The sequence below is a fragment of the Silurus aristotelis genome, assembly GCF_946808225.1.
Source record: "Silurus aristotelis genome assembly, chromosome: 6".
Classification (NCBI taxonomy): Eukaryota; Metazoa; Chordata; class Actinopteri; order Siluriformes; family Siluridae; genus Silurus; species Silurus aristotelis.
This window is the reverse complement of record NC_139579.1, coordinates 15,256,580-15,268,699: the sequence shown is the minus strand read 5'-3', so window position 1 is coordinate 15,268,699 and position 12,120 is coordinate 15,256,580. Positions and strand designations below refer to the sequence as shown.

At 37.8% G+C, this 12,120-nt stretch overlaps 2 protein-coding genes across 8 annotated transcripts in view; one reads left to right on the top strand and one right to left on the bottom strand.

Moving 5' to 3' along the window:
* ivd (isovaleryl-CoA dehydrogenase) overlaps positions 1-12,120 on the bottom strand; it is a 15,064-nt gene continuing 2,944 nt past the window's right edge. The window contains exons 1-14 of one of the 4 annotated variants that reach the window (XM_083543729.1): positions 11,934-12,120; positions 9,017-9,224; positions 7,208-7,326; positions 5,461-5,550; positions 5,305-5,356; positions 5,014-5,183; positions 4,158-4,251; positions 3,782-3,912; positions 3,565-3,661; positions 3,382-3,475; positions 3,209-3,290; positions 2,358-2,462; positions 2,189-2,261; positions 1-1,606 (exon numbers count right to left, since the gene is read on the bottom strand). The exon at positions 11,934-12,120 is cut by the window's right edge and continues 265 nt beyond it. In XM_083543729.1, the coding sequence (XP_083399855.1) occupies positions 1,473-1,606; positions 2,189-2,261; positions 2,358-2,462; positions 3,209-3,290; positions 3,382-3,475; positions 3,565-3,661; positions 3,782-3,912; positions 4,158-4,251; positions 5,014-5,183; positions 5,305-5,356; positions 5,461-5,550; positions 7,208-7,297 (1,212 nt within the window). In that variant the 5' untranslated portion in view covers positions 7,298-7,326; positions 9,017-9,224; positions 11,934-12,120 and the 3' untranslated portion in view covers positions 1-1,472. Of the gene's footprint in view, positions 1,607-2,188; positions 2,262-2,357; positions 2,463-3,208; positions 3,291-3,381; positions 3,476-3,564; positions 3,662-3,781; positions 3,913-4,157; positions 4,252-5,013; positions 5,184-5,304; positions 5,357-5,460; positions 5,551-7,207; positions 8,136-8,923; positions 9,225-11,933 lie in introns of those variants that run through there. The other 3 variants (XM_083543727.1, XM_083543728.1, XM_083543726.1) reach the window with 3 other exon arrangements.
* Positions 12,047-12,120, top strand: part of itpka (inositol-trisphosphate 3-kinase A) — a gene marked incomplete at its 5' end in the record, with an annotated part of 12,098 nt that continues 12,024 nt past the window's right edge. For all 4 annotated transcript variants that reach the window (XM_083543719.1, XM_083543717.1, XM_083543718.1 and 1 more), the window contains one exon: positions 12,047-12,120. This exon is cut by the window's right edge and continues 307 nt beyond it. In XM_083543719.1, the coding sequence (XP_083399845.1) occupies positions 12,047-12,120 (74 nt within the window).

The following is a 12,120-nucleotide window of genomic DNA, read 5'->3' as shown; positions in this document are numbered from 1 at the left end:
TAATGACAAAGCCAATTTTATTATTTTATACAGATATGGATTTTTTTTTTTATTTTTAAATCAACTGGAAAAACACAGATTCTTTAATCAGTTATTTTTGGGAGCGTTTCCAAACTGATAATTGCTAGAAATATGACATGGTTATTAGAGCCAGACAGACTCGTTTGATCATTTCCAAACCACATGTATAGAAAACCAAAACATCCAGTGGCCGTCTGTATTATAAAAGAAAGGTCACAGGGGAATAGTCAAGCAAGTATAAGCTGGCAGTAAAGGCTACAGCAACTTAAATAGCCATTCTTTACAACCGTGGTGAACAGGAAGTAAAATCTTTAAATGAACAACAAACCACATCAGGTTTTTACGGCTGTCACAAAATATAGGAAACTGTGTGCAGATGCAAACAGAAACAGGAAACACTCTAGAAGACTGGAAAAACATTGCCAGATCTAATGACTCTTGATTACTTAATTTGATTTCTCAAGTCAGAATTGGGCATTAATAGCGTAAATTCAACCTGCTCTGCAGATTAGCCGAGTATTGTATCTGATCACACGCATCCCCTTAAGCCCACAATTTGTGCATTTCCTAAATTCTACTGCCAGCATTATTGTAACAAAGCAGTTATGTCTCAAATTGGTTCAATGAACATGAAAATGAGCTCAGTGTACTTGAATGGTTTCCCCAGACACCAGATCTGTATCCAAAAGAGTACCTTGGGGATGTGGTAGAATGGGAGATTCACAAGACAAATGTGCAGCTGACAAATCTTCAACAATTATGCGATGCAATCATGGACCAGAATCTTAGAACCGAGGCTGTGTATACACATGAACAAATAAATATTGCCATCATGCATTCGAAATATTATTTTAAATTGAGCTATAATTAATGCAGTAACAATTATGCTTTAAAAGCACATTTTAATGAACAAAACCTTTATTTGCCAAAATATAGTAGCCTATTTGACTTAATTTCCTTAAGAATACAAGGCATACAAAATACTTTTCAACAGGCAATTATATTGGAAAGACACTATTAACAATTGATTTCTTTTATACACAGGTCTCTGTATACTACAGAATCACACGAGGTGTACAGACGACAAAAAAAAAAAAAAAAAGAGAAACACCTTTCACATTATTATAGTGTTTTTTCCCCCCTAAACTGCAGTAGCGAGCATTGAAGAGTGAGTGTTATCAGTCTGCTTTATAGTTTTTTCACATGTTTTAGCTTTGCTAAGACTGTCACACAGACTAATAATTGCTCACCAAGATTCACCCACTGAAACTAAATGCATATGCTTATCTCTTCATTTTCTGTTCTGTTGTACAGCACCATTAAAAAGTATCCATCTGACAAGTTTTTTTTCCTCCTTATGCAAGTATTCTGTGCATATACTGTAATATAATAGAAATCAGTGAAAGGCATCAAACAGATCTCTCGTAACAACTCTTTTCTGGATTGCAGTCTTATTTGAACATTGAGTTGAAGGCTCTGCCAATAACCAGCCTTCGGACCTCACTGGTACCTGCGCCGATCTCGTAGAGCTTTGCGTCTCGCAGGAAGCGGCCCATCGGGTAATCGTTGACGTAACCGTTTCCACCTGTGGGTACGAACATACTGTTAGATAGACATACTGTCAAATATGCATAAACCAAATACAAGTCAGTTTTTTTTTTCTTTTTTATTATTTAATTCACCTGAGGGTAGATTCTATAAAAAAAATTAAAATTATAAAAGAAAACACTACAAAGTCTCGGATTTTTTCCTCATCTGAACTGGGAATATCGCGCTTTAGTGTTTAAAGGTTTGTATGTTATTATAATTTTGCATGACTGAATATGATATGAATCTCATTAGGATTTTTAGAAAATGTTGTTTCTAATGAATACTATTCATTATTTGTATTATTTTGATGTTGAATTAATCATGTGTACCAGTGATGAATATTCAAGTGATATTGAATAGTTGAAAGCTTAAGCATTTTTAACAGTCCCCTTTTTACACTATTCCTCCAGATCTCTGCTCTCGAAATGCAACGACGACTAAATCAATAACAGCATTTAAACATAAGCTTTAAACACATTACGAACTCGTGTGTTAAACCTGATCAACAATCGCATATCGAAAGACACACAGCTCTGACTTCAATTTTTCATGCTGTGCAAACTGCATAAACGCTCACCCAGGCACTGAATCCCGTCCAAGGCAACCTGAGTCGCGTTCTCAGCACAATAAAGGATTACCCCAGCACAGTCCTACAACAACACGACAAAAATCAATACCGCTACTACGGCACAGTTGAAAGGCTGCATGCTTCAATTTAAAGAGGTAAAATTATTTGAATAACTCACCATGCCGCTGAAATGGCCTTTGTCACACGCACGGGCTACGTTATACACGTACTGGCGGCATGCACCGAGTCGTGTGTACATGTCGGCCATCTTTCCTTGCATCAGCTAGATGATTTATTTAATAAAAAAAAAAAAAAAAAAAAAAAAAAAAAACAAGCATTACTATTAAAGTGTGTAATCGAGAGCCCGTTTCCGTCTGCTTCAATACGCTGGATTTAACTCATCAGCAATCTTCAATGCCCTTCATGAGTTGCATCAAGTGTTAAAGCCTGGAAAACACTGTACAGTTCAGTGATCCCACTGCATTGGAAAAGGAAAGAAAAAAGCACTTTTTTCTGCATACAGCTACAAAATTGAGTTGTTTGCACTGAAACGGCATCTTTTTTTTTTTTAATAGTGTTATTTTTTTTCCAGGGCTGATTAATCAGCTGTTAAAGATTTTTAAAGCTTTTTATTACTTGAAATGTTCATCAAAATCTTACATTTTATTAATTAATTTATTTTTTTTAATTGAGACACGACTCCTTATCTTCTGTATATTCTAAACCTTATTACAGGAGAACTGTACTTCTGCAATTAGCATTCTTTATACCATAGTCAGTCTGAATACTCGATCCTGATTGGCTGGAAGGCGTGCATTCAAAGCGCTGAAAATACAGATAATTCCGGTTGATTAATTTTTATCTCCATTGTAAATGAAAGATGTGGCTTATAAAACAACTGTAACCATAGTAACAAATAGCTACTGCTGCACACAGGGTAAATATGCTGAATTTGATGCATGGGCCAACACATAAGATTAATGAGAAATAGTGATTATTTCAATAATGATTGAACATCGGAGAACTAACCTGGAAGTGGCCGATCTTCTGGCCAAATGCTTCTCGGACATGCAGATAAGGAATAGCGTGGTCAAGCACAGCCTGCATAATGCTGTATGATAAAAAAAAAAAAAAAGGTATCAACAACCAATCCAGCAAAACCGAAAGTCTATTTGAATGCAAGTCGGTAGTGCTTAAATTACCCAATAGGCCCGGCTGAGAGCACAAGCCTCTCCAGGTCAAGTCCACTCATCAGTACATACACACCTTTGTTCACCGGTCCCAACATGTTCTTCTCTGCAATTAGCAATTATATTTAAAATACTGGAGAAAACCAACAGAAGCAAATTAACACTATTTCTCCACTGGACTGTTTCAACACAGACCTGGAACTCTGCAGTCTTCAAAGATGAGCTCACACGTGTTGGAGCCTCTCATTCCCAGCTTATCCAGCTTCTGTGCTGTACTGAAACCAGGCGTTCCCTTCAAGGGACAAAAGCTAAATCCGATCAACACTTTAAAAATAGATGTAAAGTTATTACTACTTATTAGTGTTTTTCTACAGGGACCAGCTGGAGGCTACGTAATATGTGTGTCTCGAACCTTTTCCACGATGAACGCCGAGATTCCACGTGCGACCGCGTCGACGTCTGTCTTTGCATACACAATCAGAACGTCCGCATCGGGTCCGTTCGTAATCCAGAACTTATTACCGTTCAACACGTAGTGGTCACCTTAAAGAGCCAGACGGATCGAAGCAGAAGGGAAACGTGGGAGAGCTTAACATCAGTACAAATGCAAAACGGGTTTATATTCGGGCGAGACGGAGAAGACATTTCTGAAACATACCATGTCTAAGGGGAGACTAGATTTGCTATCAGCATGCAGCCATATGGACACACAGTGTGCCAAAATTATAAAAAAAATAAATAAATAAAAAAATCATAGCATTGTACAGTAATTAGACAAAACAGCTTACCCTCTTTCTTCGCTGTCATCTTCATGGATACTACATCAGAACCAGAGTTGGGCTCACTCATGGCCAGGGCACCCACATGTTCTCCTGTAATTAACTGGAAAACACAGTCTCATGTACACATTGTTCCAGTTTGCTGGAGATTTTATTTGTATTTTTATTAAAGTAGCATTAACAAAGGATGTGGCCTTAATTGGGGATTAAAATGATTCGAGAATATCAGTTATAAAAACATTGATTATGGGTGTTTGACTTCTGTGTAAACGCACATTTAGATCCCAGTGACTCAGGATGTCCTGAATAAACACTTAAGGGCTTCTAAATCCCTCAAATAAGTGTCAAGTCAAAGTATAAATGGAATTTACTCGGGAATGGAAATTGAACTTGATTGAAATGGGAACAGGTCGGAGTTATATACGTCTCAAAAGAATGTCTATCCGTAGTGATGCCGGTCACACAATTGTGTAAAAAATTAATAAATAAATAAATAAAAATGTAAAACTTTCAATAAGCATAATTATTATGTTTAACTTAAATAAAGCTACAAATTCTATTCAACTTTCAGTGCAAGTTAATTAACTTCAATTCTTTTTTTCCTCTCATCATAAATCATTGCAACAATTCTGGGGTCGGCTGTAATTAAACCGATCCAGACTAAATAATACACTTGATGCAGTATAATTTATGTAAAACAGATGCCTGGAAGCAAGTGATTAAGGAGTAAATGTGAGAGGGAGAACAGAAATGAGAATGAGAGAGAGAATGAGAATGAGAGAGAGAGAGAGAGAGAGAGAGAGAGAGAGAGAGGAAAGAAGATCTGTATTTGTGGAACTTCTGCATGCATGATTTAACCTCCTACCTTCGGGAGATATTTCTCTTTCTGTTTCTGGTTGCCATGACGCACAAGCTGATTGACACAGAGGTTAGAATGTGCGCCGTAGCTTAGCGCTATAGCTGCTGACACCCGTGATATCTCCTCCATCACAATTACATGATCAAGATAGCCCAGTCCTGTGCCACCATACTCCACTGTGAACAGCAAAGAAAACATGGCTGAAGTTGTCATTTCTTTGATGATTAATTTTAGAGGCGACTTATATTCTTAATCGAACACAGGCAATTTACTGATTAAACAACGTTTTGTTCTTGCCTGGAGCTGTGATCCCAAGCAATCCAAGTTCACCTGCCTCTTTCCAAAAGTCCTGAAGCAAAAAACAAACACATGGGACGTTACTACATGTAAAACACGTGTGGATTAGAACTGTGGGGTCAGGGCATTTAAAATAGGATTTGTCTCACGACTTACTCTCAGGCGCGGAAACTCGTTCGCCTTGTCTATTTCATCAGCATAGGGAGCAAGCTTCTCCTGACAGAACCGCTGAACCGTCTGTCTGAGCTGACGCAAAACATGAGATCGGTAAAAGTTTATTCAGCAGCCATCACATTGCTCATAAAAAGACTATACATTGGGAGGCCAAGCAGGAAGAACCCATTCACATTGTCAAATCCTGATCGTTCTGAGAAGTTTCGGTGTTCCATAACTAAAATTGTAATTTTTGCAAATACCTCATTCACATTTTAAAAATCTAATTCATTTCAAATTCTTAGTCCAAACCAATAGCATGGAAAGACACTGCACATACCTCCACATTTATTAATTAATTTGAATATTTATGCCATGTTTTAAGGGCTCCCAAGTTTACAGTGGAATTATGTGTTCAGAGTTTGATCATCAAGACCACACAGATCACCTGAGGTAAAAATCTCTTGCGACACCTCGTCATCACTTCATGTCAATGATCTCTCTCGTGTTCTCTTTATCTAATTTCATGATATGAGTGCGTTTTATTATGTCATTAAATCAATTTAAACCTAAGATTGTGTCCACCGTACCTTTACAAAGAGTGTAAGCATTTTATTTCTGCTTCGATTACAACATCTAGGAGCAGAATCTAATTACAAAACAAACTGATCAGGCTTATTTAGACTAGCAAGCTTTTATACGTCTTGAAGGCAGAATTGAGCTTGTAACCCAACCTCTGCAGTCAGAAAGTAGCAACCAACCTTTAAAAAAAAAAACTAATGTTAGGGCTGCAACTAAAGATTATTTTGAGAAGTGAATAATCGGACGATTATTATTATTTAAATTTTTTTATTAATCAGATTTTAACAACAACAACAACAATACTAATATTTGATGTTTTGCTTATTATAACTATATAAAATCCTAATTTAGGAGGTATTTATAAAAAGTTTACTTAAAAAAAAATCAATAAAAATAACAACAACAAAAACAACACACATTTTGTTCATTTGTGAAGATATAAGCATCTAGAATATATAATGATTACATTTTGTATAATTAAATTATATATGCATAAATTAAATATACAAACATTGAAAACAAGCATTTGAACGTAGTAAAGAAAAGGTAGCAGGAAATCACGTTAAAAACAGATAAGTTAACAGTTACAAAGAAACATAATGGAGAATTTTTATGCATCCGAAGGTGAAAAGTTGTCAGCCAATCAGAAACCCCGTCCCGAACACGCCCCCTTGGGGAAATGGCGACTTTGTAGAAGTGCATACTTGCCACACGCCGGAAGGAGGCGTACTATTTTACCGTACTACTAGTAAGTAAGTTCAGATTTTTACACAGACCTCTATCGTGTCTATAAGTATATTCTAACTGCATATTAGTAAACTATTAGTATATTAGGTGTTGCTGTCATGCTTGTATTCGACACACTAATGAAGCGAGATTTGTACAAGGTCAGGAGTGACGTCATAAGAAGACGCCAACCAAGACTAACCTACAGGTGACAGTACAACCGGCAATGTATATTAGACACAAGTGCACAGCATCCAAAAAGAAATCATTAACATTCTTATAATTAACTATTAGTGTCTTGACACTGGTGAAGACTTACGTTTCAAACTTGTTGGAATTTGTTTTATAGACTGATATGTTGTTGCGCAGCTATTTTCTTAAATACCCCAATATAATGATTGCTCCGCGTAAATAAAACACCGACATCATTCGTTTTTTTTACCTGGATCTGCTCGTCTGTAAGTCCATTTACGATATCGTCCACAGGAACTGCACCAGCACATCCCCGCCGAGACACACCAACCCCGGCCATCCTCTGTGCAAGCCGCAAAATTCCTCTAGCTGCAAACATGATGCGCTATTACTGAGAAAATAACTGAAAATTATATGTATCCGTACAAACACACTGACTATTTGCACAGTTTTATATGAATGCACACGAAAAGGTCACTTCTTCTGCCAGTCACAATGCACACACTTGACACTTCACTGCCATCTACTGGACAGGAGCGACGCCTCAGCAAAAAGCAGGCTTTTTAAAGCTAATAAAACCTCTCGGAGCCTTGTTTATGTATACCCCAGAATTGGCCACTGAGTAAAATTTGTTTGGATTTAAGCCTTTAAATTATGCCTTGAGGCTCCACTTTGACATCTGCAGTTTATACACAATATACAGCCATTTAATCCACTTGGGAAAGTACACCGATCAGAAATAACATTAATACCACCTGCCTAATGTAGGTTCTCCATGTGCCACCAAAACAGCTCTGGGAGATCACAGGGATTATATATGTGAATATTTGATCTGTTAAACTGGTGACTTATGTAGAATTTATTTGCATGATCCAGCAAGAGCTCTTTTGTACAACATTTTGTTTACATTTTGTTTATTTACAATGTTCACTCCTGTACTCAGTGCTCTTTTACACACCGCCGAGTGCAATATACAACAGGTTTACTGGTGGCACAATTTTGTGTTTCGTGTATTTGTCTTACACTGTCTTGTGTTGTCTTGCACTGTCTGTGTTTGTCTTTTGCACTTTATGTGGCAAAGACACTTACTAGTCCTTAGCCCTGTGTTTTCTGTGATGTAGCTTTATGTTGTAAATGTAGCACCAGGGTTCAGGAGGAACATTGTTTCATTTCACTGTGTACTGCTGAAATGACATGTATGGTTAAAATGACAATAAAAGCTTCTTGACTTGACTTGACTTGAAGAGAAAGTTATCAAACATTTTTTGTTTGAGTCAGTGTAATGGTGAAGTACAGATCAAATAGGCCAATTAATGGAAGTTTTGCAAAGAAATGTCATGCTAAAAAGTATTTTTTTTAGTATTTTTCCAATACATACTTGTGTTTATAAAGTTTATTTTGATGCATGGTGTGGCTGCTGTATTTAATTTTATTTTTTTATACACTTAAAGTTAAGGTATTTTGTATTTGATTCTCAAATACATCTTGATGTATCTTTGCCCAACCCTGCTTCAAGTACACCCCACAGATGCTTGATCAGATTGAAATTTGGGGAATTGGAAAAACAAGTCCAGACCTTAAGTTCTTTGTCATGCTCCTCATACCATAGCTGAACAATTTTTGCAGTGTGCCAAAGAATTATTCTGCTGAGAGTTTATTGCCATTAGGGAATACCATTTAGTCTGCAACAATTATGGTAGGACCCGAAGTTTTCCAGTAAACCAATTTTGTGAGCATTATGCATCCTATGATGGCTTGCCTTCTTCTCATGGTGCATTTGAGCTACAGAAGCTTTTCTGGACTAGACTGGCAGACCTACACTCCCCATATTTATCAGCGAGCCTTGCCACCCATGGCCAGCTTAATGGTGGTCCTTCCTAGACTACTCTAATCTTATCCTTAGACTACTTTAAGTAGGTACTAACCACAGAGACCTGCTGTAACCCACCTACAGGAGATTACAAACCTGGAGAGATGGTGCCAAAAGATCAATCTTCTCCTGAATGTCAGCAAGACTAAGGGGTTGACTTTAGCATGCAGCAGGAGCGGTCATACTAACCGCTAAAGGTTCGGGAACAGCAGCATGCAGGACAGGCGAGCCCTCCAGAGGGTGGTGCGGTCAGCTGAACGTACCATCTGCACCGAGCTCCCTGACCTGCAGGACATCTATATCAAGCGGTGCCGGAACGGGCCCAGGAAGATTGTAGAGGAACTCAGCCAACAATGGACACTTTTCCCTGTTGCATTCAGAAAAGCACTTCCCCTCCCTAAAAGCAAAAACATAGAGAATGAGGAAGAGCTTCTTCCCGCAGACCATTCGGTGTCTAAACCAGGAGACACACGGCAACTAGTACCTGGACTTCTCTTTCTGCCTCACTTTTTCGTCCCTGCACAATTACACTATTGTATATGTCACTTTAACTCTGGACTGTCACTTTAACTCGGGACTGGTACAGCACAGAGTCACTTTATGTCACCTTATAATAGCATATGGTCATTTCAAGGACAAATAACACTGAATTACTTTAATCTGTACTTCTGTCAATATCTGTCATACACATATCCATGCCATCCTGTGTTATCTGTGTGTGTATATATATATATATATATATATATATATATATATATATATATATATATATATATATATATATATATATATATATATATATATATACAGTGAGGAAAATAAGTATTTGAACACCCTGCTATTTTGCAAGTTCTCCCACTTAGAAATCATGGAGGGGTCTGAAATTGTCATCGTAGGTGCATGTCCACTGTGAGAGACATAATCTAAAAAAAAATCCAGAAATCACCATGTATGTTTTTTAAACTATTTATTTGTATGATACAGCTGCAAATAAGTATTTGAACGCCTGTCTATCAGCTAGAATTCTGACCCTCAAAGACCTGTTAGTCTGCCTTTAAAATGTCCACCTCCACTACATTTATTATCCTAAATTAGATGCACCTGTTTGAGGTTGTTAGCTGCATAAAGACACCTGTCCACCCCATACAATCAGTAAGAATCCAACTACTAACATGGCCAAGACCAAAGAGCTGTCCAAAGACACTAGAGACAAAATTGTACACCTCCACAAGGCTGGAAAGGGCTACAGGGAAATTGCCAAGCAGCTTGGTGAAAAAAGGTCCACTGTTGGAGCAATCATTAGAAAATGGAAGAAGCTAAACATGACTGTCAATCTCCCTCAGACTGGGGCTCTATGCAAGATCTCACCTCCTGGGGTCTCAATGATCCTAAGGAAGGTGAGAAATCAGCCCAGAACTACACGGGAGGAGCTGGTCAATGACCTGAAAAGAGCTGGGACCACCGTTTCCAAGGTTACTGTTGGTAATACACTAAGACGTCATGGTTTGAAATCAAGCGAGGCACGGAAGTATATATAAAATAGAACTAAAATAGAACTTTTGGGTCATAATTCCACTAAAGGTGTTTGGAGGACGAAGAATGATTACCATCCCAAGAACACCATCCCTACTGTGAAGCATGGGGGTGGTAGCATCATGCTTTGGGGGTGTTTGTCGGCACATGGGACAGGGCGACTGCACTGTATGAAGGAGAGGATGACCGGGGCCATGTATTGCCAGATTTTGGGGAACAACCTCCTTCCCTCAGTTAGAGCATTGAAGATGGGTCGAGGATGGGTCTTCCAACATGACAATGACCCGAAGCACACAGCCAGGATAAGCAAGGAATGGCTCTGTAATAAGCAAATATTTTTCATCTCATTATTAATTATATTATATATATATTTTATTATACTTTTTATTGTTGTGGTTGCTGTTGTTGGTGGTATTAGTAGTATTTGTGCTATTTTTTTTATTTTATATTGTTGTCATTTTTGTCTTTAGTCTATTAATTACTATTCTAGTTTTGCTGTTGTTAGTGGTGATGCTTTTAGTAAAATTTTTGTTGGTAATAAAGGTAATGTTGTTGCTGGTGGTGATATTGTTGTTATTAGTAGAGGCATTGCTGTTGTTGCTGTCAGTAAGGTATTAGTACTGTTTTTGTTCATGTTAGTGGTGACAGTATTAGTACAGTTGTTATTAGTATTTATTAATAGTAGTGTTGTTACTGTTGGTGACGTCTTATTACTGTTTAAGTTGTTGTTAGTAAGGTATTGTTGTTGCGGGTGGTGTTGGTATTAGTAAAATTTTTGTTAATAAAGGTACTTTTTTGTTGTTTTTAGTAGAGATGTTGCTGGTGTTAGTAGATAATAATACTATTGTTGTTGCTATTAGTGAGGTATTAACACTGTTGTTGCTTATAGTCAGGTATTAATACTGTTGTTGTTGTTGTTGCTGTTGTTAGTGGTGACAGTATAAAACAGTTGTTGTAGTAGAAATTAAAACTATTGTTCTTGCTGTGAGGCATTAATACAGTTGTTATTAGTATTGTTGTTTTGGTTGGCGATGGTATTAATTCTGTTTTTGTTGTTGTCAATGTTGATGCTATAAAGTATTGTTATTAGTACAGGTATTGTTGCCGGTGGTGACAGTATAAGTACAGTTGTTAGTAAAGGCATTGTTGTTGTTGTTGTTGACGTTAGTGGTGATGGTATTAGTAGTTTTTTTTCTTAAAGCTCCTGCTGTTGCTGGTGTGAAAGTATTAGTACAGTTGTTACTTTAGGTATTAGTGTTGCTTTGTTTGGTGTTAGTGGTAGTAAGAGGTGTTGTGATTGCTGCTGGTGGATTGCTGTATGAGCAAAGGGAAACCTCTGTAGGTGAGGTGTAACAGGCTAAGCTCCCAGGTGCTAACGAGGAAACGAGTAAAACCAACGTAGAGTCAGGAAGCAGAAGAACAGAGAGGAACGCGGAAGATCTTGTTTGGCCAAGTGAACCGCGCTGAGGTTATGAGTGTCACAGGGTTTCCCCACCGCTGCTGCTCTGAGCATCAAGACAAACATGACCAACTGGACTACAGCTCAAGTCTTTGATGATTCGGTCGGACGGACCTGATTTTCAAAACCGGAGATAAAGGTGTGGTCAATCCATCGGCGTAAAAAGTGGATCGGGGAACGCGGATTATTTTTTTCCTCTAAAAAAAAAAAGATATCGTCCATAATCGATGCCAAAAGAGAGGCGGAGGTCTATTAAGGAGGCGTTGACCTGTAGATCCTCTCCTCTGCGCATTGGGAAAGA